Source organism: Gigantopelta aegis, chromosome 10 (genome assembly GCF_016097555.1).
Source record: "Gigantopelta aegis isolate Gae_Host chromosome 10, Gae_host_genome, whole genome shotgun sequence".
Lineage (NCBI taxonomy): Eukaryota > Metazoa > Mollusca > Gastropoda > Neomphalida > Peltospiridae > Gigantopelta > Gigantopelta aegis.
This window is the reverse complement of record NC_054708.1, coordinates 51100966-51128956: the sequence shown is the minus strand read 5'-3', so window position 1 is coordinate 51128956 and position 27991 is coordinate 51100966. Positions and strand designations below refer to the sequence as shown.

Below are 27991 nucleotides of genomic sequence, written 5' to 3'. Positions count from 1 at the left end.
TGATACCTTTAAAATTATCAACCGGCCTCGATGGTGTCGTGGTTAAGCCATCTAACACAAGGCTGGAAGGTACAGGATTCGTAGCCCGGTACCAGCTCCCACCCAGAGCAAGTTTTAATGAATCAATGGGTAGGTGTAAGGCCACTACACTCTCTTCTCTCTCACTAACCACTAACAATTAACAACTAACTAACCCACTGTCCTGGACAGATAGCCCAGATAGCTGAGGTGTGTGCCCAGTACAGGGTGTTTGAACCTTAACTGGCTATAACACAGAAATAAGTTGAAATGAATGAAAATTATCAATAGAATATAGTTATATACAATATAGCAAGCAAAATGTATCACTTACAATGCCAATGGAATCGTTAGATGCCAAAATTAGCCGATGTTAAGGTTGATAAAACAAATATATAATAATAACAGGTAGTAAGACAGTAATCAGTAACATATACATCTACATCAATATCATATTCAAAATGATACAACTGTATAAGGAAATGCCTCTAACTGAAATTTTCTAAAAACAGCATAATTTTATCATATCTACATAAGTGACGAGTGATGTATACTCAGTCTTTCAGTACATTTTGTGCATCCACATACTTTTCACGGTGACTGGGATTGGGGTTTTTAAAATGCTATTAGGTGTCAATATGTTAATGTCAAACTTTGATTGAGCATAAAGGCTACTCTTGCAAGTCAGCAGCAAGGGATATATTATGCACTTTCCCACAGACAGGACAGCACATATCACAGTCTTGACAATAAAATATTCTTACAAAGTGCTGTTTCAGCAAAGTCATGGAATAATAATTTTTAAAAATCATGATAAGAATCACTTGTACTTGTGATTTAAAAACAACAACAATGTTTTGAAGAATGTGTACTTGGTTTCCTTTAAATCCAAGTGATTGAAATTGCCATGTTTTATACATTTGTACCTCAAGTAGAAAGCTTTTCAGACAACAACAATATTTGCATCATCATATTCCTGTATGTCAAGTTTCATGAAAATAGGATGACAAATTAAGTCGGTAGAGCAGTGAGATATTGTAATTTATATTTTTGGCAACATGCAGTGACCTTGACCTTTGATGCAAAGAGGCGAAACGTGAACTCATTTACAGTGTCGAAATGTAATTCCTGTAAGTAACGTTTCATGTAAACTGGATGAGGTAATATTATTGTATTACATTAAATGCTTTCTAGATAAATCAGGTGACCTAGTAAGTCAGGTGTCTGGTTATTACAACTCCTGCAATGACGAAAATGTCTACAGCAAAAAACAACGAGCCATGGGGGAAAAAAATAAATTGAATATATACATGTAGTCCATGGCAAATAAGTTAAAAAGTTAAAGTTTGTTTTGTTTAACGACACCTCTAGAGAAGTTACCCAGTAAGCCAGCCAATAAGTATATATTATTTTTCAATACAATATAAACCGCCGACATGATACATCCCTCCGCCTCTTGAACAGAAATACAAAACTCGAAACCAGTGTGAAAATGAAAGAGCTTTTTTTTTCTACATGTCCTATCAGTATGCTTATGCCAAGGCCGGCTCTCGTGCCCAGGACAGGCGTGCGCTACAACAGCTTGCTCTGAATGTGCATGTAAAGCCCTGTGACCTGACCTGACCTTATCAAACCCACAGTATTAGTCGATGGCCTCCTGTTTTGACGACAATTGTTTTGTAGGTGAATTTACATGCGTTAAGGCATGGCTTCTAACAAATTTAATAATAATTTCCTTTTAAATCATGAATGGATAATCTTTAATGAGAAATGTGCCCAGAAAAAGCAATCAGAGTAGTTGTCACAACAGTAATTGGTCTAAGGGGCCTCAGTCATCCCGATCATTTCGCACCTTTGATAACACCGACAGAGTCTGTGATCACATCAATGAATTACAAGATGACTTCTCAGTAAAACAGTGATCTTCATTTGTCTCGCATAATGAATGAGTAGCCCCACCTGTAAAAACATTGACGTATGACCGGAGATATCATTTCCGGGCAACTTTCTGGAGTGACCAACTGATTGTACCAATTAACACTAATTTCCAAGAATTTTTATGAATTTTGCCGATTTACTTTACAGTAAATTTAGATGTTTAAAAAAAAAAATTGTATTGAAGTTAAATAAAAATAAAAATATACTGCGTCCACACAGACGCACGTGTATGCAATATGGTGCATCCTATCCTTGATCGCTGCATAAGGAACCCGGGACTCCGGGTCCGTGAGAACCCTGAGAACATTGATTTATTACTCATCAGCTATTGGATGTCAAACATTAGATAATTCTGACTTATAGTCTTAGAGAGGAAACCTGCTACATTTTTCCATTGGTAGCAAGGAGTCTTTTATATGCAATATCCCACAGAAAGGATACAACAGACTTTGATATACCAGTCGTGGTGCACTGGCTGGAATGAGAAATAGAGGATCAATCCTAGACCGACTGCGCATCAGATGAGCACTCTACCACTGGGCTACGTCCCACCCCTGACAAATAAGATGACATGGAGGAATTAAATAATCTGTAGCAATATCCACAGCATTGCCGATTGTCGCAGGCAATTACACGGGTTGTACTAAGGTGTCTGGTGGAGCCAGTTTAACTGTAAATTCACTGTGAACTCTATCAGACAATAAACTGCTTATGATTCTTCAACTTCTTGAGTCCCTTCTTGATCTCGTTAACAAAGTCAATGTCTGGTTACTAACTTAAACTGGCTGGTAGGTACAGGGTTCGCAGCCCAGTTCTGGCTTCAACCCAGAGCGAGATCTTAAGGGTTCAATGGGTAGGTGTAAGGCCACTACACCCTCTTCTCTCTCACTAATCACTAACCAACTAACAACTAACCCACTGTCCTGGACAGACAGCCCAGATAGCTGAGGTGTGTGCCCAGGACAGAGTGCTTGAACCTTAATTGGATATACATGTAAGCACGAAAATAAGTTGAAATTAATGAACTAACTTAAGATATTTCGTGGAGCCGAGTTGACTGTATATTCACTGTGAAGTCTTATTTGACAATAAGCTGCTTATGATTCTTCAACTACTCGAGTCCCTTCTTGATCTCGTTAACAAAGTCAGTGTCTGGTTACTAACTTAAAGATATTTGGTGTAGCCAGTTTGACTGTATATTCACTATGAACTCTTATTTGACAATAAACTGCTTATGATTCTTTAACTTCTTGAGTCCCTTCTTGATCTCGTTAACAAAGTCGATGGGCTGCACCACCAAGGAGATCTCCTTGCCTACAGCATTTAGTCGGTGTTCAATCTGGAAACCAAAGGAAATGATTTTTTGCTTAATCACACTTTATAACCTCTTCTTTTTTTCCTATTTTATTTTTTAAAAATTAAAAATGATTGTCCATTCATAGACCACTGGATGCTGTCGGGGTTGGGTCATCTCATTTACAATAGCCCTATGTTTGAATGTAAGACATGAAAAATTTGTAGTTTAAAATGCACCAATACAAAAGATTTTAAACTGACTATTTGGTGTCTTGCATAAAGTTATTTTAAAATTTGGGGGGAATGGTGTGAAGAGAGAGAGAGAGAGAGAGAGAGAGAGAGAGAGAGAGAGAGAGAGAGAGAGAGAGAGAGAGAGAGAGAGAGAGAGAGAGAGAGAGAGAGAGAGAGAGAGAGAGAGAGAGAGAGAGAGAGAGGAGAGAGAGAGAGGAGAGATAAGAGGGAGAGAGAGGGAGGGGGGGGGGGGGGGGTGGGGGGGGAGGGGTGTAGGGGAGAAAGAGGAAGAGAGATGGATATATATATAGAGATGGATATATATTAATGAGAGAGAGAGAGAGAGAGAGAGAGAGAGAGAGAGAGAGAGAGAGAGAGAGAGAGAGAGAGACACAGAGAGAGACAGACAGACAAACAGACACAGACACAGACACAGACACAGACAGACAGACAGACAGACAGACAGACAGACAGACAGAGACAGAGGAAGGCAGGGCGATGGAGATATAGAGATGAAGAGACAAAGACAGAGACATAGAGCCAAATACAAAGACACACACAGAGAGACAGAGATCGAGGTGAGAATGAGATTTAACAGCTCAGTGAGCAAGTGTAAGACCATGACACCAATTTCTATCTCACTAACCACTAACAACTAACCAGCTAGTTACTAGCAACCCATGTCTTATTAAACCTGATGACAATCTGACTTCTTATTACTAAATCTACTGATACTGCACTATCAACATAGGCCTGCTGTAAAAAAAAACAAGAAAATATTTTTACAACCATACAATATAACACTATAAGAAAAGAATCAAACCTCTAACTCCTTAAAGAAAAGACTGACTGGTCTGCTGTTGATTTCAGTGATGAACCAGTTACATAAGTTCTGACTGAAAATACATGGAGCTTTAGTTGATAATCCATTCTTAGCTGCCAATCCATTCAGGTCAACATAGATAATCTGCAAGTGGTGAATCAAAACAAACCTTCAAATTTTCAATTAATTTTCTTTTAACATTTTATAAAAATTTAAAAATTCATAAATGTTTAAAATATATATCTACTACTTTGTGACGACTGCCCCAGAGAATCATAGTACCAAGTTCCTATCAAAACTCTAGAAGATAGCTAGACTTTCAAATTTTCAATTTAAATTTTTAACATTAAATAAAACTTTCCACAATATCTCTCTATTAGTTTGTGGAAGGTGCCCCAGAGGATCATTGTACCAAATTTCATAACAATTCAATCAAAACTGTAGAAGATATATTTCAAAGGAAACCTTGATGGACAGATCGACAGACAAATCAGTATTAGAAAGCTTCACTGACGAACGTCACAGCAGAGCTAATAAAGAATTTCAGCCATTTTGCTGTTATTCCAACAGTTAATAATATCTAATGCAAAGCAGACTGCCAGTAACTTTGTTCTTAAGACGGCCATGAAATGAGTTTTTGACTAGCCAAGACTAATATTGGAACAATAAATCAATTATTTTATTAAGTGCATCACTGACTGCCAATACTGTGGCAAGTCTGCAGCAGAAATTCTGGCTCTGTATTTATAAAGGTGCTTAAGTCAACCTATGATACTTATATCTACCTACTTCAAGTATGTAGGTAATTACCATACATTGACTTCAAAGTACATTTATGGATACTAAGCCTGGAGCAAGAAGTCTGGTCAAGCAGTGATTCCATAGTAACGGTAAGTGTCATGGTCGTGTACATCAGTGCATATTGGTAGCTGCCGTGAACCAACCACAAGAACAAAGCATTGAATTTTTATTTTTACTTTACCGCTGTTCCATGAAACCGTTGAACACTGATATTAATTTAAGAATCAATGCTTTATTTTATTTATTTTGAAATGATTTATGTTGTGTTGTTTGTTATTCCAATTCAAGCAATGTTTCCTCAGTTAATTTTGCATATGAATACATGAAAACAAACTTTACATGGCACACCAACTTTGTCAAATTCCTAAATTGAATTACTACAATAAAATATACGTTGTAGATAATGATGCTCAGTCTTTTCGCTAATATTCCAGCAGTTAATAATACCTATTCTCACACACCCGTTGGTGAGAAAAACATGCGTTATTTTTGATAACACATGGGTTGTTTGCACACATACATGTGTTAACAATTTCAAGACATATGACTGGCTGCTCCTAGGAGATGACCAGGTCACCAGTGTCATGCATCCAATGAAAAACAACACAGTAGAAACAGATTACACTGTGACGTATAGTTAACCTGACAATCATGTGTCTGTGATGCAATGGTTGTAAATAACTTTTAGTTGAAAAAGATGTTAAAATTTGCTTAAAACCTGCTTTTTGAGGACATGTAAGAAATGGAATAATACATTTGTGTCCGTTAGATATCATTTATCTCACAACTAACGGCCACTCATGTATTATTCTCTATATAATAATTTCTAACGCAATTATGCAGCCTGCCAGTTGCTTTTTTCTTAAAACAGCCATGAAATGAGTTTTTGACCAGCCAAGACTCATATTGGAAAAATCAATCAATTATTCTAGTTGTATATTGTTTATATTCTCAGATGTTTTTTATTTGGCTTCTTCTTCTTTCCTTTTTTTGTTGCGGGGGGGGGGGGGGGGGGGGGGGGGGTTAACAGGCATTTTAATAATAACTTGTTGTACCACTTATATCAACATATTCTTTAACAATTACCTCATACATATTCATGAGTGTATTTAACAATGACCTCATACATATTCATGAGTGTATTTAACAATTACCTCATACATATTCATGTGAGTACATGTACATTTAACAATTACCTCTCCTGTTCCACCTTCTCTCTTAATACCAAGACTTTCACCTTCAGCAGATCTTCGAATAGACAGCACTTTAGCGTGTGGAAGTCTCCGCACCACAATGTCTACAGAAGACAGTGATTTGGCCGATTTGATTAACTTGTTGGCCATGGCCGCAGTGAATACTGTGGCATTGTCAACCTTCTTCACATGGTCGCCAACATGAAACTTGTCATGTAGTTTCGGGTGATCCTTCTGGTTCCAACCAGCTATCCTGCACATATGATGGAATAAATAAATATAAAAATAAATAAATATGTTTTTTAAAATAAACTAAAAAAACTTTTTTTTAAATAAAAATCAAAAGTGTAAATAAATATTTTATTTGCATATATCTAAAAACATTGTTAAAAATAGTGGCCTTTTAGTGGCCATTTAATTAATTGTGACTGATACTACAAAAAAGAACCTTTTTGGTAATGTCCATCACGGTATATTAAATGGCCACCAAAGTCTATACATTTTTGTTAGTGGCTTACTGAGTAGCTTATGGTCATCTGATATGAATTAACAGCAAGCATGAAATTAGTCACCATGGAATTATTCATATATACTGAACAAAAAAAGAAACTTCCGATTTGCACATATAGTATTTGTTGTGTTAAAGAATTCATTGTGTAATGAAATTATATAGGTAGTATTAGCCTTGAGCTGTATTATTAGGATTCATGAATTTTATCGATTATTTTTGCACTGTTAATCGTCGACAACGTGAAATTCAATTTGCATGTGCTGCATGGTTCGACATGTCCCGTGTAGTATTCGGTCAATTTGTTTTACTTGTCTTACTGACATTGTTGTCAAGTGAACGAAAACGCTTCAAAATTTGTAAAAAATAATAAAGTTTTTTACATTGTAGCATTTTTAGTATGCCAAGAATACCCAATAATTTATGCGAACGGGCGATTGGCATGCTTGATGCTGGCATGTCAACAGAAGACGTTGCAAGGCATGTTGGGAGTTCTAGTCGAGCGATACGAAATCTTCGTGTAAGATTTCGAACAACAGGAAGCACCAACGACTTGCCACGTCGTGGACGTCTGCATGTTACAACACGTGGTCAAGACCGCTATATCATGAACACGCATTTGCGCAATCGATTCCAAACTGCCACTGCTACTGCTGCTAACACACCTGGGCTTCATAATAACCGAATCAGTGGGCAAACTGTTCGTAATCGTCTGCGGGAGAACGGTTTACATGCACGACGTCCTTACATCCGATGCGTTTTAACGCAACATCATAGTCTAAATCGTCTTAATTGGGCACGTGTACACACCCGTTGGATACGGCGACGCTGGAATACCATTCTTTTTTCGGATGAATCCAGATTTTCTTTACAACATGGTGATGGCAGGGTGCGCGTCTACCGTAGGAGAAATGAACGCTATGCTGACTGTTGTGTTCTTGAACGAGATAGTTTCGGGGGTGGGAGTTGTGTCATGGTCTGGGCAGCCATTGCCCATGGTTATCGTTCACCACTAGTCATCATTGATGGCAATTTAAATGCTCAATGTTACCGCAATGACATTCTCGCTCATCACGTCATTCCTCTGTTCCATGACAACGCCAACATCTCGATTTTTCAGCATGATAATGCCACCTCTCATACAACTAGAGACACTGTAAATTTTCTTAGGACATATAACATTGATTTCATTGATGACTGGCCCGCTAAAAGTCCTGATCTCAACCCCATTGAGCATGTCTGGGATAGTCTGGACAGACGATTGAGGCATCGTCCCAACCCACCCGCTAACGTTAACGAACTTCGTCAAGCGCTCATTCAGGAATGGAACAATATTCCACAGGCAGAAATCAACACTTTAGTCAATTCTATGCGCCTGCAATGCACTGCAGTGGTCAATTCAAGAGGTGGTCTTACCTGTTATTAAGTGGGGTTGTTTTTTTTTTAACCTCTACCACACTTGGTCAAAATTTCTCCCAGTTTCTGTTAACCTATAGGTTAACAGAAACAGGGAGAAATTTTGACCAAGTGTGGTAGGGGTCAAACAAAAATGCATGTTTGCGGCTAGGTTGTTGCAAGGTAGTTACAAGGTTGTTACAAGCAAGCAATGCAAGCTACTTGCAAGCTAACATTTAGCTCGCGTAAGGTAGTCAGTAATTCTGCAAGCTTGCCACATGCATGTTTTCATTTTTGAAAGCATGCGCAAGCTTGCTGCATGCATATCTTCAACTGTGCAAGCTTCCCGCAAGCATGTTTTCATTTTTGCAAGCTTGCTGCATGCATATCTTCAAATGTGCAAGCTTCCCGCAAGCATGTTTTCATTTTGCAAGCTTGCTGCATGCATATCTTCAACTGTGCAAGCTTCCCGCAATTATGTTTTCATTTTTGCAAGCTTGCTGCATGTATATCTTCAACTGTGAAAGCATCTCTACACTTGTGGAGAAAAAGCTAAGTCCAAATAATTTTCATGGTTATTTTTTTTTAATTCATAACTTCTCATATGATTTATCAAATTCAGTGGGAACAGTGACTAAACAACCAAACATACATGTAACAGATTTAGATAGTATTTACAATAATAATTAAAACAAAATTAATATTAATACATATGAATGATAATGCAATATGGTTAAAACAGAATCATCTTGGATTTTCAATTGGCCCCCAAAATAATAACATATGCATGGCCATGAGAGGATGACATGGGCCATGTTTGGTTGAAATTAGCATGGTGGAATTTGAAAGATGTTGAAAATGTCTGAGCCAATCAGAAGCCAGGGTGGCCATCTTGGATTTTGAATCAGTCCCAAAAATAGCAATACTTTGTCAGGTCCATGAGAGTTCGTTTCAACCAAGTTTGGTTGAAACCTGGATGGTGGACCTTGAAAAGAAGTTTTAAAAATGTATCAGTCAATCGGAGGCCAGGCCGGCCATCTTGGATTTTGAATCGGCCTGAAAAATAACAATACTTGGTCAAGGCCATGAGAGGATAATTTGGAATAGATTTGGTTAAAATCTGCTCATACGTGGACCATGCATGAGAAGTCAAAACCAACTCAGTCAATCAAAGGCTAGATCGGCCATCTTGGATTTGAAACTGCCCCAAAAATAACAACTCTTGGTAAGTGCCATGAAAGGATCACTTGGATCGAATTTGATTGAAATCTGGCTGGTGGAACTTAAGAACTAAAAGTTCTCAGTTAATCAGAGGCCTGGGAGGCCATCTTGGATTTCGAATCAACCACAAAAATAACAACACTTAGTAAGTCATGAGAGAATCATTTGGACTAAGTTTGATTGAAACCTGCCTGATGGACCTTGAGAAGAAGCAAAAAAAATCGTTTTGTGTCAATCAGAGGCCAGGGCAGCTACATGTATCTTGATTTTAAATCTGCCCGAAAAATAACAAACTTGGTCAGGGCCATGAGAGGATCATTAGGAATACATATGGTTGAAATTTGCATGGTAGAACTTGAGGAAAAGTAAAAAATGTCTCAGTTATTCAGAGGCCAGGGTGGCCATCTTGGAATTTTTATTGGCTTGAAAAATAACAACACTTGGTCAGGTCTATAAGAGGATCATTTGGACCAAGTTTGGTTGAATCCTGCTTGGTGGAACAGGAGAAAAAAGAAAACAAGAAGAAACAAACAAATGACTTTACACCAGTGTGGATCTCCAGATAGTGGAGGAATATAACCTAAAACAAGAAGAAGAAGAAGAAGAAGAAGAATATAGGACCAGGAGCTTTTTAGCATATTAGTTTAGTCAAGACTATCCCACATACATATAACATGTCTATCATACAGGTAAACTAATTTTGTAGCCTAAGTATCTGACAACATGTAGCACCTATTTTTTTGTTTTAACTGTTCATGTTTTTCACTTTAAAACCATTGTTTGTTTTTTTAAAGAATTATACAAGATGCAAGATGGCTGCCACTGATGATGGCACAAGCTTGCGGGAAGCTCGTCGCAAGCTTGCAGGAAGCTTGTCGCAAGCGTGCAGGAAGCTCGTCGCAAGCGTGCAGGAAGCTCGTCGCAAGCGTGCAGGTAGCTCGTCGCAAGCTTGCGAGAAGTTTGTCACAAGCGTGCGAGAAGCTCATCGCAAGCTTGCGGAAAGCTTGTCGTAAGCTTGCGGGAAGCTCATAGCAAGCTTGCAGCAAGGTTGTAAAAAGGTTCCAAATACTAGCTTAAACTGAACAAGCTTGCGGGAAGCTCGTCACAAGCGTGTGGGAAGCTAGTTGCAAGCTTGCGGGAAGCTAGTCACAAGCTTGCGGGAAGCTCGTCGCAAGCGTGCGAGAAGCTTGCGAGATGCTAGTTGCAAGCATGCAAGAAACTGGTTGGAAGCTTGCTGCAAGCATGCAACAAGCTGGTCGCATGGTTGTAAAAAGGTTCCAAATACTAGCTCGAAACGCAGTAGTTACTACTGTGTAAAATATGCTTGTACAACCTTGTCGCAAGGTAGTTACCAGCTAGTTACCAGCTATTTATTAAGCTAGCAATTTTTTTTGGGTATGGCCATGATTTTTGCACCAAACGATGCATCATAGAACACTCTTTAAACACATATATAACAATTATTCCCCCGGTTTGTTTTCATCAAATTATGTTCAAGCAAAGTTAGCGAAAGTTTCTTATTTTGTTCAGTATATGTTTTATTACCAAAGAAAAGAACTAAAAAGGCTGAGCCACCAATGTTTCAGCTTACTAAAAGTTAAAGTCTGTTTTGTTTAACAAGACCTTCACACTGCTATGGCACATTGTCCTACTCAAAGTGTCTGAATTAAAAAAAATTATATGATAGGGGTAATTGATCAAATTAATACTAAGTCTTGTCCAACATGTCCTAGCTTCTCTTTCTTTTCCTTACAATCTACAACATAACATGTTACATTTTACACTATATGGCTATTTGAAGAAGGAAACATTTTCTTTGACAACGCACTCAACACATTTTATTTACGGTTATATGGCGTCGGACATATGGTTAAGGACCACACAGATATTGAGAGAGGAAACCCGCTGCCGTCACTTTATGGATTACCCTTTTCGATTAGCAGCAAGGGATCTTTTATATGCACCATCCCACAAACATGATAATACATGAACAGCCTTTGTTACACAAGTTGTGGAGCACTGGCTAGAACGAGAAACAGCCCAATGGGCCCACCGATGGGGATTGATCCTAGATTGATCGCGCATCAGGCGAGCACTGTACCACCGAACTACGTCCCGCCCTATGGTTATTTGATGTGTGGCATATACACGTAGTTATTTCAACATCTGGTTTCGAGAATAAAAGAGGAAACCTGCCATAACATATAGGTTATTCCTACTGAAACAGTGCACAAGTTCTTTTATATGAATTTTCCCAGTCAGAAGAGCACTTAATTACCACGGACAGGGCTTCTGGAATGTTTAGATTCCACTACTATAGCCATGGGATCAGTGATTAAAAACATTTACTGGCCACGATTAAAAATTCACTAGCCCTACTTTATGTTAAGTAATACAATTTTACTAAATAAAAGTCATAATCAGATATGTCACCTAAAGAGGGAGATAGAGCTTAAAAAACACTGACATTGGGGTGGGGGCAGGATATTCATATTTACCAAATAGACTTAACTGCAACATTTGACTCAAAAAAGTTCACTAGCCATCGGGCATGGCAATAGTAGTTATTTACTAGCCCAAAATTGAATATCACTAGCCATGGCAGTGGGGCTACCATAATCTAGAAGCCCTGCATGGCCTTTGATGTGCTAGTCATATATAGGCACTAGTTGGGACAAGTAGAAAAACAACCACTAACTGATACACCAGTTGCACAAGGCACTGTACCTGAGACATGCACTCAACCAATGATCTACAACCCATCATTAAAGGCACTGTACCAGAGACAAGCACTCAACCAATGATCTACAACCCATCATTAAAGGAACTGTACCTGAGACATGCACTCAACCAATGATCTACAACCCATCATTAAAGGAACTGTACCTGAGACATGCACTCAACCAATGATCTACAACCCATCATTAAAGGAACTGTACCTGAGACATGCACTCAACCAATGATCTACAACCCATCATTAGAGGAACTGTACCTGAGACATGCACTCAACCAATGATCTACAACCCATCATTAAAGGAACTGTACCTGAGACATGCACTCAACCAATGATCTACAACCCATCATTAAAGGCACTGTACCTGAGACATGCACTCATGCAACCAATGATCTACAACCCATCATTAAAGGAACTGTACCTGAGACATGCACTCAACCAATGATCTACAACTATAGGATATTAAATGAACTGTCCTGAGTTAATTGCTGCTGTAGTAACATATTTACGACTAACAGACTTTTTGATGCCTAAAATTTTTTATTGAAGCTATTTTTTGTTTAGAATTTCAGTGTTTGTATTTACATGTCTATATAAACAAGGTGTTTGTTATCCTAATGCTTGTAGTAGCCCAAACTGGATTTTACCTGCCAATAATTTTGTACTTAAAAATATATATCTTATGATGTAAAATGAAAAATGACTGTGCAAACATTAGCAGGGATCAAACTTCAGAATTTGTCGCCTTCGGCAATATTAAAAACCCCCATTGCTATGGGTCAAACCGCCCACCAGCAGGGTTTTTTCAAAATAACTTTTGCAGAAAATTAACATGACTGAAAGATTATTATGCTGTATGTAGACATTTCAAAAGCACAAATGTTAAATACTAGCAGATAATATACACCACCGGCCTCGGTGGCGTCGTGGCAGGCCATCGGTCTACAGGCTGGTAGGTACTGGGTTCTGATCCCAGTCGAGGCATGGGATTTTTAATCCAGATACCGACTCCAAACCCTGAGTGAGTGCTCCGCAAGGCTCAATGGGTAGGTGTAAACCACTTGCAACGACCAGTGATCCATAACTGGTTCAACAAAGGCCATGGTTTGTGCTATCCTGCCTGTGGGAAGCGCAAATAAAAGATCCCTTGCTGCCTGTCGTAAAAGAGTAGCCTATGTGGCGACAGCGGGTTTCCTCTAAAAACAGTGTCAGAATGACCATATGTTTGACGTCCAATAGCCGATGATAAGATAAAAAATCAATGTGCTCTAGCGGCGTCGTTAAATAAAACAAACTTTACTTTACTTTATAATATACACCAGGTATATACAGTTTGCCATCATTGAAGAGCTTTACCAAAAGCAAAAAAGTGCCATTAGTGACGCTCTCGACCTACATCGATGTATATCTCAACGACGGCAATTGCCATCGATGTCGACATTAAGTTCGAATCCTGCATTATCACACGACCACAAAAATATTGTATAATCAGACACTGGTATTCTAAACAAGAAAATGTATACAATATGAAATTTTAGTTGCCAAATAGCAGGGCTTCTAGATTATGGTATCCCCACTCCCATGGCTAGTGATATTCAATGCTGGACTAGTAAATAACTACTATTGCCATGCCCGACAGCTAGTGAAAACAAAAGGTCAAATGCTGCAGTTAAGTCTATTTTGTAAATATGACTATCCTGCACCCAACCCCACCCCCAATGTTTTTAAGCTCCATCTCCCTCTTTAGGTGACATATCTGATTATTACTATTATTTAGTAAAATTGTATTAACTTAAAGTAAAATTGGGCTAGTGAATTTTTTATTATGGCTAGTAAATTAAAAGATTTTTTATAAAAATTCTAGAAGCCCTGGAAATATGCTCTGTTAATAGGAAACATCTCAGAAATGGCTGCAGAATCAGGACAGTCGCTACAGAAGCTAGAGAATGCCGCAGAAGCTAGAGAACACCGCAGAAGCTAGAGAACGCCCCAGAAGCCAGAAGCTTGAGAACACCCCAGAAGCTAGAGAACGCCGCATAAGCTAGAGAACGCCCCAGAAGCTAGAGAACTCCCCAGAAGCCAGAAGCTAGAGAATGCTGCAGAAGCTAGAGAACGCTACAGAAGCTAAAGAACACTACTGAAGCTAGAGAACGCTGCAGAAGCTAGAGAACGCTGCAGAAGCTAGAGAACGCTACAGAAGCTAGAGAACACTAGCGAATGCTGTAGAAGCTAGAGAATGCTGCAGAAGCTAGAGAACACTACTGAAGCTAGAGAACGCTGCAGAAGCTAGAGAACGCTACAGAAGCTAGAGAACACTACAGAAGCTAGAGAACACTAGAGAACGCTGCAGAAGCTAGAGAACACTAGAGAACGCTGCAGAAAATAGAGAATGCTGCAGAAGCTAGAGAACGCTACAGAAGCTAGAGAACACTACAGAAGCTAGAGAATGCTGCAGTGCGTACCACACAGATCCGTAGACATCGACGAGCGCCAGTCCCAGACAGTCTTTCTGAGGCAGCTGAACAACCAGCTCCTTCGTGTTCATCTCCAACTGGAGGATCTCCATCTGGCTCTGTTTGAGAGACACTACGTTGAACGCTTTGTCCGACCGATCCAGCTTCATCTTCATGGACAGACGGTGTTGTGGTCGCCCAGGCAGCGTTGGTGGCAATGCTGCTGCTCCTTCTGAATCACCTGCAGAATGACGCGTCACATAACTCCTTCTCGGCAGATTGGGAGGAGCAGCCGAATTCGAGTTCTGAAAGTCTCTTGATGGAAGTGGGGGAGGGGGATTTATGTCTCTGTTCTCGGAAACCGAGTCAACCCTTCTCGGAGGGAGAGGAGGGATGCCGTTAGTCTCTGGTAGTCTGGAGTTGGCTAGCACAGCACTGGCTTGAGAAGACTCTCTCGCCGGACCAGCGACAGTGCAGCGTCTTGATAGTAGGGAGTCGTTCCTTGGGGGAAGTGGGGGATTTATGGGACAATGCATTGAGTGTCTTGCAATTTGAACATCAGTAGCTTGATCGTCATCATTCTGGGAAGTCTTTCTTTTGGTCGAGCCGGTGGAATGTCGCAGTTTGTCTCTTACAAAACTAGAATCTATTTTCAACAAATGATGTTCACAATTTACGGCAGAATCACACGCAGAATCTTCATCAAATTTTACCCAGGCAGATGGCGAAGGATTTGACTGTTTGACACATGTATCATGGGAACAAGGTAATGATTCTGATGAATTCTCCAGCAGATTTGTAGCCGATTTAGCTTGCTGGTCTGCAATAGGGAAATCGGAATATAAATTTTCATTTTTAGCATCATTCTGGTCTTGGCTACACGAGCTCTGGCAAGAAACAGCAGCTGCACAACCTGAATCACCTGCACCTCGTGTACCACACTTAGCCGAAGGCAAAGAAACATCTCGACTACTTTCACCATTGCAACAGTTATCCTGGGATGTCTTAATAGAAGAACACAGCGACCCTTTAACCTCTGTCTGATCAACAGCTCTACCACCAGCAGCAACGCCAACACCACTTGTACCAACAGCAGATGCAACTGCTACCATACTGACACCATTCCTGGGATCCGGTGCTGCAGTTTTCGGAGTCTTGGACTTGTTGTTATTGTTTATTTCTAGCAAGGACACTCTCACTGCAGGTGTTGGCAGGTTAATTCTTGCACTGAGCATCTCGTTACTGCCTTCGATCTTGTTCTTCTGCCAGAAGTCGCTGTCCATGAAATCACCGGAGTAGTCAGAGCTAATGCCATCGTCCATGGTGCTGCTCCTGGTCAGGCTGGCAGCCGAGTCGTTCGGTTTTGACAAGGCGGCATTGTCTATCGACTCCTTTCTTTTCATCTTCTCTTGCTGCTCAGCGGTGCCGACGGTTCCAAACACATCATCTTCTTCGGCTTTTGCTGCCTCTTGTTGCTTTCTGAACGACGAACCAAAATTTACAACTGCCGGACAGAAAGAGTAGACATGTTCATGATCTTCTTTCTGGAAAAAACAAGACAAAATATCTAATTGGTTTTGCTGTAATATAAGTACATTAATGTATATACCTGATTGCATGTGGATGGGGGTGTAATTACTGATTCTTCAGTTGCCAAAAATGAAATAAAGACAATCATAAGTGAATAAATATTAAATACAGCTGCTATATTAAGACATAGAGTGATGATAGACAATCATAAGTGAATTAATATTAAATACAGTTGCTATATTAAAACCTAGAGTGATGACATTGTAACTTTTAAATTGTTTTTGTTTGTAACCTTGACCTTTGCCACAGACAGGTAAAACACGAATTCACTCAAGATATCCAGTTCCTACCTGTGAAAGTTAATGAAAATCGCATGAGAAGTAAAATCGCTAGAACAAAGACATATTTCTATTTTTAGTAATAATGGCCTTGACCTTTAATGCAGATGGGTGAATTGTGAACTTGTTCACGATAACATGATCCTACATGTACTTCTGTATTATGACGTTTCATGAATATCGGATGAGAAATAAAGAGGTGATATAATGGTGACATGTACGATATGTACACACAGTATGTACATGTACATGTGTGTATATGTACAGCGCCGTATCAAAAGTTTTCATGATAATCCAAAATGGCCGACGTAAACACGGGTCAGTATGTAAATTTTAAAAACAAAATTCTGCTAGTAGAATTGATAACCATACCTCAATATTTGGTTAAGTGTCCCTTGTTCCGAATGCAAGCCATAATGCCATGTGGAAGTGAAAAATATAAACTCTGAATGTATTCCACATTCAAATTTTCCCATATTATGTCAAGAACTGCAGCGAACAACTCTTCAGACATTTTTATGGTTAGGGCCTTGTTTTGCAGTATTTTTTTCATTCTTAACCAAATATTTTCTATTATGTTCAAGTCTGGTGACTGAGCAGGCCATGTCATACCACAAATATTATTTTCACGTTTATATGCCTCAATTAATCGAGCTCTATGACAAGGTGCATTGTCATCCTAAAAACGATATGGTTTATCGATAAAATGTCGTGCTAAAACAGGCTAGAGATGATTGTCAAGTATTTCACGATACTTTTCAGCATTAATGTTTCCATTAACCATACATAAAGTTCCGACACCATGCCATGTAATGCAGCCCCAGATCATAATCGACACCCTTCGTTGACTTGGAACAGACATGCATTCGGGACAGTATGCTTCATGTGCAGCTCGCCAAACAAAAACATGGTGGTTTTTGCCAATTACTATCTGAGATTCATCACTAAATATCACTTGACTCCACTGGTTATTAACATCCCACCATCTCCTGTCCAGGCACCATGACAGTCGCTTTTTTTTGGTTTACTTCACAGATACTCTTTTTTTTTCGAATAACTCACCTAAAAATGTTATTTTTGTGTAAAATTCTTTGAATTGTCACAGGATGAACTTTCACTCTCCTACTTTGATTAAAATCAGCAGTTATATCTCTAAGAACTTTCCAGTGATTTTTTTTGACACTCCGAAGTCAACATAATTCTCCTCTAATTGTGATCTTTCGTGGTCGACCAGTTCTTGTGACGTTCTCAACACTTCCGCTTATACAATATTTTTTCCACACTGATCAAATGGTAGACTCGGGCACCATCAATAATTTGACAATTTCTGAGTTTCTGTGGCCATGCGATTTTAAGTCAACAATCAGTTGTTTTTTCTCAGTAGTGAGATCTGTGGATTTGCGACCCATTTTGCAAAACACTGTCTGCTTCAAGATCACGGGAGCAGACGACTAATTCATGATGCCACCAGTGTAGCTACATAAAAGATATATAAATAGGGATTGTATCAAAAGGCTTGGTTTTACGTAACTTGGGAAAAACACGCATTTTGCGGAAGGTAGAAAAGCGCTTCCGTGTTACTGACGTCATTTTCGCGAACACTTTTGATAAGGCGCTGTATGTATCTACGTACATAGAGGTTATTACCAGGGTGTTTTTCGGTATCGTCAATATCAATTAGGAATACAAATTGTATTATGCGAGCCTCTGGCGAGCATAATACATTATTTTTATTCCTAATATATGATACTGACGATACCGAAATACACGAGGGTAATAATTTTTTTGTCATATAAACTCAAGCTTAATACAACGTGTTTTTGTAAACTATACTTGCAACTTTAATTCCAGTCTGCCATTACTAGATATTCAAATGACGTAAGAATATGTGGCGCGGTGTATTTTTGAATGGAAATGACGTCAAACTCGAATGACATCATTTTGGATGTCCTTACATCAAAATAAAGTTATGCCTAACGTTTTTTGTTTTCTGAACGCTGGACAGCTTTCAGTGTTAAATTGCCATTGAAATGTTTTATTTGATGACTATGAATGCATACGTCAATCATGGAGTGTCACCCATGTACATTTGTTTAAATGTCAATAAACCTAGTGCCAAGACCTCGACTAATTTACATCTAATTTGCAAAGTTATCAAATTCTTAAAGTATGTGATCTGAAAAATATTACATACTTTGATTGCACTGAAAATGTAAGATATTATATGATAAATGTATGTACGTATGTATGGGCAATACCCTACATACCTCCTCAACGACCCATCACGAAGGGATAATAAATAGATATAAGCTTTATATAATGTTAAAAAACAAGAATATTTTCTTAATGACAATACAAAATGCATCACAAATGTTTTTCATTCTCTTTCTTACTTTTTTTCTTCTTTGTTTTAGTTTTGTTAAAGGGACATTCCTGAGTTTGCTGCAATGTTTAAGATGTTATTGACAGACCAAGACTTTTTAATGATTGTAATTACATATCAAATATATTTTTCTGCATTAAATACATGTATTAGTGGCTGTATATTAAATGTCTTTCTGATCATTCTAATATTTGTACAAGGTTAAATTTCATTTTATTTCTTAAAATATAATTTTTTCGTACGTACAAAATTATTTGAAGATACAATCCAGTTTGGGCTTCTTACAAATATTAAGACGATCAGAAACACATTGAATATACAGACACTGATATTCTAAACAAGAAAATATATTTACTATGTAAATTTAATCGCATAAATATTGCATTAGTCGGAAATATCTTACAATGCAGCAAACTCAGGAATGTCCCTTTAATATATCTTAATTCTTTTCACAGATTTTGTAATACTGCATGAAATGGATATAAAATTGTTGGGTTCGACATTAAATTTACTACAAAAGCAAAATTTCAATACAAACTATTCCAAAACAGACATAACATACGTACTATTTTAAGAAATATAATATTAATTTTATTACTCATTTACATGTATGTGTAATAAAACAATATTATGTACTTTCAAAGTATATATAGTCTAAGAGTGTTATAAACTAGAGTAATAAAACATATATTGCTCAGACTCAGATAAAGAAAAATGTGTTTATAAAGGTCATGGTAAGGAATGTAGTATCCTAGTAGAACAAAACAGCCCGATATAGCACACAAGCATTGGGTCACCTGCTAGCCACCTGCTACCGTACTGTCTATAAAAATACTCTTTTATTCTAAAATGTTTGTATCATACACATTAACAGGGTGTAGGAAGTGGGGGAGGGCAAGGGGGCATGTGCCCTCACTCTGTAGTAATATATTAATAAATCAAAGTGCTCTAGTGGTATTGTTAAACAAAACAAACTTTAACAAACATTTTACAACTACAAATTTAATTGGTGAGTTTTGAATGGAGTTCAGTATATATTCAACCTGGCTATTTTAACTGAGAAATATTAGGCACAATTTATAGTGTATCTTACGTGTAATATACCAAGGGAGTCGAGCGTTGATTCCAAGATATTATACCATTCCAGCATCTTTCCCCTGAAATAAAATCTCTACTGTTATAATATAAAGAAATAGTACTTGTTTCAAGAAACCCTCAAATCATTGACTATTGAGCAAAGACACCCAGCAAATATTAATTGCATATGACCCTAGACCCTAGTTTCACCCGTAAAACTGGATACTAAGTTTGGTTAATTTACAAATTTGGATACAACAGAGTGAAACAAGAGTCTATGACATTGAAATTAACTTAAAAATAGACTAAAATGCAACTCCATAACCGTTGCTTCTCAGACGCACATGCATTTATAAAAATATGAAAAATATAAAAATATGAAAAATGAAACACCAGGATGACCAAAAACACTTCGGTTATATGGAAATGGATAATGTAAACAATAAAATATAAGTAATGTTTGATTTCAGTGATCATAAATGGCTATAGTTAAAAATATGCCTTTTAGAGTTTAAAAACTAGTGTCTGTCTCTTTAACCCTTTGAACCCTGAGCTCCTGGCGTGTTCGGCCCAGCCACCCTGAGCTCCTGGCGTGTTCAGCCCAGCCACCCTGAGCTCCTGGCGTGTTCAGCCCAGCCACCCTGAGCTTCTGAGACGCAAATCAAGAAAATCTAAAAATATGTATTTATTTGTTTTTCAGTCACTAAGAATATTTTCTGTCATTAATTTATCAAAATAAAGGCTATTTGAAATACATATGGACTTATTTGTTATTTATCTCCAATATTCTCTCTTCTGGTGCTAGTAAAACAAGCAGTTTTTGTCCGGCTGTCCAATGCACATAAACTCCCTACAGAAGGTATACTAAAAAACTCCCTACAGAAGGTAAACTAAAGAACAATCCCTTTTGCCCCCACTGTGAACTGTCGTGTCATTGTTACCTCGACCATGTCTTCTACCAATGGAATGCATGCTACTGCTACGTTCTGAATGTAGCTAAAAACCTTTCCCGTTATCACAAGAATGATCACTAGAGCCACGCCCACTTTCGCCCCCTCTGACAACTGCCCTGTCAGTAGATGACTGCACATTGTTATCAATTTCAGTGTTATCAATATCACTTTGTAAATCAAATTTTGGATTCAAAATCACTTTCATTACAGAATGTTGTTTCACCTATTTCTTCGTAGTCAGAACTCAGTATCTCAGCTAAAACTTGTTGAACAAAGAACAATTTTTTAGCCATTATTTTATGTGTGTCAAACGGGGAAACTTTTTTTGAAACACGGAAGTTACATTCACAGGAAGTGTGGACCGAAAATTGGAGAAAACTTTAAGTGTTTTCTCTTTTATAGAGATATTACCTGTCCTCAAAACAAGTGCATTCCCCACCCCCCCCCCCCACACACACACACACACACACAAGTGGACTGGTCCGAGCATCCCAACAGATAATGGGATGGCCTAAATCTTCTACAGTATGCTCCCTTGTAGTTCTGGTCATGTGACTATAGCTTCCTTCTTTTTAACTGAGCATATCACACGGATGCCAGGAAGCGGGGAGGCACGGGTGGGAATAAACCCTTGAGGACAGGTAATATCTCTATAAAAGAGAAAACACTTAAAGTTTTCTCCATTTCTTTTCAATATTACCTGTCCTCAAAACAAGTGCAGCATTCAACAGATGGTGGTGGGTACCAAATCCGAAGATGCTCTTAAAAACTCCCTGAGACCGGAGGGAGACTTATCAGTGGAAGAATTAGGCCAAAGGAAAGACCCCTCTTCTAAGGGATGCCATCACAGCCTAGTGCAGGTTAAGTGAAAAAACTAACCAACCCAGGCGGCATCCATCACAACCGTTCTGACAGGGTAGGAAATCGTAGCCACCAGGGATACAGGTATTAGGTAACCTTCCAATGTATTGGAGTGTTATGAAAACATAACAAGCAACAACATTGTATGGGTGCATCCATCAGAACACCGAACTGAACAAGCCCCTGAGTGTTTTCTGTCCAGTACACCAAAAACATGTTAGTTCAGTGCAAGTGCAAGGCAAATGTTATCCAGACAAAAAATTCCAGCACCAGTGCATGTGAAAAGTGCAAAGAATAAAAAGTCTTAGCAATCCTCACCTGTGGATTCAGTAGACATCTCTGTGTGCAGTCTAGAATCCAACAGCAACCCTCAACGGCTGTACAGCCACCACAGGACCCAGATGATGGAAGCCCTCGACATCCTCAGTGGAGACATCCCTCAGATAATAATTCGCAAATATGGAGTCCGTCGCCCAGTAACAGCCAGTAATAATGTGCTGGATAGGAGTGTTGCAGTGCAAAGACATGGTGACGGCCAGTGCACTCAGATAATAATTCGCAAATATGGAGTCCGTCGCCCAGTAACAGCCAGTAATAATGTGCTGGATAGGAGTGTTGCAGTGCAAAGACATGGTGACGGCCAGTGCACGCAGTTCATGCGGATTGGAGGCAGTGGGAGCAGGTAAACTTTCCTTCTGGTATGCAAACAGAATAGTCAATCTAATCCACGTAGCCACAGTGTTCTTAGTAATGTCTTTTAAATGAGACTGGTGACACGAAAGGAACAATCTCGACTGGTGTTGTCGAAACAAGCGAGTCCTTTCAATATAGTGGTACAAAGCACGAACCGGACACAATGTCAAGTCTTCAGTATCGGCCAGACCCAGGATAGACGATAATGCTTGAACCACATACATTCGTGTCTGTTGATCAGGTAACTGATTTTTAACCACAAAGTTCATTAGAAGTCCCAAGGAAACCGACTGACGATCACGATGAAATCGAACAAGGTCGACATCCAAGGCATGAATTTCCAAGACTCGAGCAGCCGTTGCAAACCCCAACAGAAAAACTGTTTTCCGAGTTAAAAGTTCTAATGAGGACTCTTCAATCGGCTCATATGGTGCAACCGTCTAAGGACCTCAAAACCAGAGTCAGGTCCCACTTCGGAGGATGAAAGCGACGAACCTTTCAACTTCAGTGACGTCCGAAGGTACATCAGGAAGTCTGCCAAACGATGGACTGGAATCTTCCGAGGCTTAATGTGTTGTCGCAGACACCATCTATAAAAACACAGCCATCAGACATTATAGACCGCTGTAGTAGATGATCAATGAGCCTTCAAAATTGCTGCAGTAGACTGTGAAGAAACCCCCTTCTTCTTCAGACCTTTGGTAATAATGGTCCACGCATGTAGCCGGAACAAGTGTGGACTTGGATGGTAGAACCGAGATGTGGGGTGCCGCAGTAGATGGTCCCACTCGGGCAGAGGCAACGGATGTGGATTGGTGAGACTGATTAGATCTGGAAACCACACCCTTGATGGCCACATGGGCGCGATAAGCAACAGGCGACATCGGTATTGTTGAAACTGCTGTAACACCCGAGGCAGCAGGATCGGCGGTGGAAAGGCGTATGCATCCATCTGATCTCAGCTGATGGCGAGAGCATCGAGATCGAATGCATCTGGATCTGGAACTGGCGATACATAAACCCGAAGCTGATGGTTGAACTTTGTTGTGAACAGATCGATGTTCGGAGTCCAAAGAACGCTCGCACACCCAACGAAAGGCGTCTGAATGTAGCATCCACTCGGTTGACTGCGGCGATGACGGACAGGATAGACTGTTGGCTAGGACATTGGACACCTCTGGAATGTCTTGCTCGCATCTGCAGAGGTACATCGTCCACCAGATCGTACAGGCGATAAGTCATCTGGAGAAGACTATCTGAGTGTGTGCCACCCTGACGATTGATGTACGCCGCCACCGTCACGCTGTCGGTTGCCACCATGAGAAACGCTCCAATCAACTGGTGATGCCAGTGAAGGATCGCATTGTAGACCGCCAACATCTCGAGAAGATTGATATGTAGCACTGATTCTTCTGCAAACCACCGCCCTGACGACGTCTGGCCGTTGAGGTGTGCTCCCCAACCCTCGAGTGACGCATCTGCGAACAGATGATGAGTCACTTGAAACGGCTGCAAAGAGATGCCTTCTAAGATGTTCGATTGGCATTGCTACCACTGGAGACTGGACCGCAGGTCGATCGGCAATGGAATCATTAAGGCTGGATTGTCATAAAGAATGTAAGGATACAGGAACATCTGGATCCGTCGTAGCTGTAGGCGTCCTCTGAGAGTCAAGTCTTGCGCTGACATCAACAGCACCAGCAGACTCTGCCATTCTTGAAACGACATCGGACCCGACAACACCTTCCTGATGATGGACTGGATCTTCATCCAACGGTCGAGTGGAACTTGCACAAGACCGTGATCTGAGCAGAGACGTGCACCGATGAATTGCAGATCTTGTGTTGGCTGCAACCGGGATTTGTTGTGGTTGACAATCCACCCCAGAGACTGTAGGAACTGCATGACAAACTGGACATGATGGACGAGCCGAGCTTGACTGGGATGTTTCAACAGGCAGTCGTCCAGGTAGGGGTAAAAGTAAATACCCTTGCTGTGAAGGACCCGCGATATTGGAGCACTGATCCTCGTAAACAGCCATGGGGCAATTGATATCCCGAAGGGTAGCACCATCCATACGTAATGGATTCCTTGCAGTATAAATCTCAGGTACCAATGACAGGTGGCATGGATTGGTACATGAAGATAAGCGTCCTTCAGGTCTAGCGAAGCAAGCCAATCTTCCGGATGAACCACAGCAACGACATCTCTGACAGTCAACATCTTGAACGATGGTGGAGACTGGAGATAACGTTTGTTGAAAAAAGCCATGTTGTGGATCATCTGTAAGTCCGCCGAGTCTTTCTTGGGCACCAGAAATATGTCGGAATAAAATCCTGGCGTGAGGTCTGACAGCGGAATGCTGCGAACAGCCCCCTTCTCCAAGAGCTTGTTGACTGAATCTTGTAGAACCCATACCTGTGCGGCGGAGTGCAGACACTCCCGGGGTGTACGTGTTAAGGGAGGGTCGACAGACAATAGCAGGCGATATCCGTATCTCAGGACTGTGGTGACGTACTGATCGTCGCACAATGTCTCCCATGTCTTCCAAAACTGGCCTAGTCGGCCTCCGACAATAGTCCTTTCGACCGGTGTAACAGACACCGGAAGCGTCTATTGAAATTCGTTGATCTGTGTCAAAGTGAGGGGCGGGCGAAGGTCTTGGTAGCCAGAGCAATCCAAAATCTGCTGGTTGGCGTCAATACCGGAAAGGCTTCCCTCTGGCAGGAGGCCCTGACGACTTCTTGTCTGGTACCCGTCGGGAAGAGTTTCCCCGAAAGGAACCTCTCCAGCACTTGAAGGCAGGTTGAGCCACAAAAGTGTTTTTGTGCTTGTTGGTCTTCAGCGTAGTCATCAACTGTAAAGCCTTCACAGCTGCCGTAGATTGTTGATCTTTCTCGTTGGCAGTGATACATCAGATACCTTGCCCGCAAATAATTTAGAGGAAGACTATGGCTGCGCTAACAGTTCCTTCTTGCGTTGGGAATCTAATGTTGATTTCTTCAAGAAGGCTTGCCATCTATGGTGCGTAAACATCGTTGACATGGACGTGATGGACGACGTCAAGTATGCCAACATCTGGGCTGACTGTTGGAACAAGGAGTAACACCTGGAGTCCTTCAATTGGGTAGCCATCGCCACTAAAAAGACGTCTAAGTACGATAGAACGTACAAACAGTGCCACTGAGCCGTATCCATTGTCATGGCTTGCCGATCTGTCAACTCTACCGAGGAAGATTTTCCTAAACGCTGAACATCATCATCAAGCACCGGAGCCATATCCCGAAACGGCATGTTAAACACTGGATAAGCTCGAGTTGACCAGTGTGGAAAAGCCACGAAAGACGCTGTATCAAGAAAAGTCTTGTCTAAGACCGAGGCCACATCTGACACCAATGTTCCCGCTGCCAAAGAACGAATGACGACATCCTCCGGAAGCACGTCTGTAGAAATCATCGGCACTGGTCCCTTCATGGATGGAGCCGGTGGATGAGGTAGCGATGGAAGCAAGTCATATACAACCGCTAGGCAATCCCTCAAGGACAATTGATCAGTCGCCTCTGGGTCATCCGCCACCGATGGACCCGACCCTTCATCTGGAAAATCTCGGAGAACTCGAGAGCAGGCATGTCTGTCTGGTAGATCATGGCCGTGGACGGTCCCTCGAGGATACTGGAGAGCCAGACCGTGGGCGGTCCCGCCTGGAAACCGTAGAGACCACATCAACCGACGGCCTCCGTGGATGAACCGATGGAGCTGCTGGAGTCCGTGGTGAATGACTTCTACTACGTCTGGCACGGTGACCCATGGACCCGTGCACCCGCACCTTCAAGGATGGATCAGACCGGCTATCAGAAGATGATATCCGCTTCGACGACGAAGTACCCTTCTCGGCCTGTATACTGGATCCCGCAGGCACCCGTGATGAATGTTTGGCCGCCGCCGGAGACTTCCGTGGAACCGTAGATCCCGGTTTAGTAGTTGGAACCGCCGTCACAGAAGAGGGAGGGTTGGGCCCCTCCGCCTCAGGTTGTGGATCCGCCCTGGCTGCCGCTGACATCGCTGCCAAGGTCTCTTGTAACATTGCAGTAAGTAATTCCCAAACTCCAAGTCGGACAATTTGGAACAAACCTCGCATCTTGTCTCTGCCGAACAAGGCACACAGCATGAAGGACAATGCTCATGAGGATCATCACGTGATAGGAACTTCCGACAGCGAGCACAAGAACGTTGTCGGCACGTACTAGTATCTGACATGATAGAATTTCTACAAAGAGAAATAATAACAAACCATTAAGACATAACCGGTAACATGGCCACCATCTTTGCAAATGGCGACCATGCAACGTTTACTGGTAACAATAATTTTGGAAGTAAAAACACACTTGAAAAAAGTGTTTACGCCAAAATAATACAACTAGAAACAATTACAACAAAGACAGAAACGAATCTGTCAATTATCAACAATAGTATCACATAAAAAAACACAAATCTGACTCCAAGAACAGAGCCAAAAGAAAACACATCCGACCAGTATAGCGAAGAGAAAAAGAAGGAAGCTATAGTCACATGACCGGAACTACAAGGGAGCATACTGTAGAAGATTTAGGCCATCCCATTATCTGTTGAGATGCTCGGACCAGTCCACTTGCGTGGGGGGGAAATGCACTTGTTTTGAGGACAGGTAATATTGAAAATAAATAAATAAAACAAAGCCATTGATTGGTCGAGAAGTTGCCTAGCGATATTGTTTATAAACAAAGACACGTGAAAACCGGCCGCTGGGGTATTTGGAGGTTGACGTCACGGCCGGTTTCCGGCCACTCGGGTTCAAAGGGTTAAACGGTGAGTTCTGCAGAAAATTCATATTTGTTTAGTCTCCAAACATAATGTGTCCAAATGTGTGATTTAAACCAACACATTTTATAAATTAATTCATCTTGTAAAAAAATAAAAAAATACTGATCAAATACAATACATTTTATTTAGCCAAGGTCCTGAGACAGAAACACAGATCTGAAAATATTTCATAGAATTACAGAATCCAGATGTTTCCAAACATCCCAATAATTAATCCAGCTTAGCATATTTATCTTGCAGTGTACACGGAATATATGATTATATTAAAATCTGTCAACTGTGGAATATTCACTATATTGTAAAATATCTGACAGGTGTGCATGGAACTCACTGTTTCACAGATTTACCTGTCAGGTGTGTAAATTAGGTTCATTGATTACAAATGTGTACCTATCAGGTGTGGCCAGCTCAATGACCCGATCCTGCAGGTCGAGACTGAATCTGTGCAAAGACGCATTACGGACTTGCGTGTACGTCACTCTTCGACAGTTCGACAGATTAAACGTGTTGATTGGCTCAGCCGAGAACACGTCCATTTCCTTGTCATAATACTCGAGGTAGGGAGCCCCATCTCTAACACCGAGCACAAACCATTTGGTGGGGTCTATCCTCTGTAATAATTAAAAAGATGTACATACATGTATGTACATACAGTACAAACACACAGAGTAAATACACATGTACA

At 40.4% G+C, this 27991-nt stretch overlaps 1 protein-coding gene across 5 annotated transcripts in view; it reads right to left on the bottom strand.

Annotated features, from left to right (window-relative positions):
• Positions 1–2397: 2397 nt before the first annotated feature.
• Positions 2398–27991, bottom strand: part of LOC121383171 — a 55167-nt gene continuing 29573 nt past the window's right edge. For all 5 annotated transcript variants that reach the window (XM_041513004.1, XM_041513009.1, XM_041513007.1 and 2 more), the window contains exons 3-8: positions 27697–27917; positions 19956–20019; positions 14621–16155; positions 6304–6553; positions 4307–4450; positions 2398–3295 (exon numbers count right to left, since the gene is read on the bottom strand). In XM_041513004.1, the coding sequence (XP_041368938.1) occupies positions 3170–3295; positions 4307–4450; positions 6304–6553; positions 14621–16155; positions 19956–20019; positions 27697–27917 (2340 nt within the window). In that variant the 3' untranslated portion in view covers positions 2398–3169. The remainder of the gene's footprint in view (positions 3296–4306; positions 4451–6303; positions 6554–14620; positions 16156–19955; positions 20020–27696; positions 27918–27991) is intronic.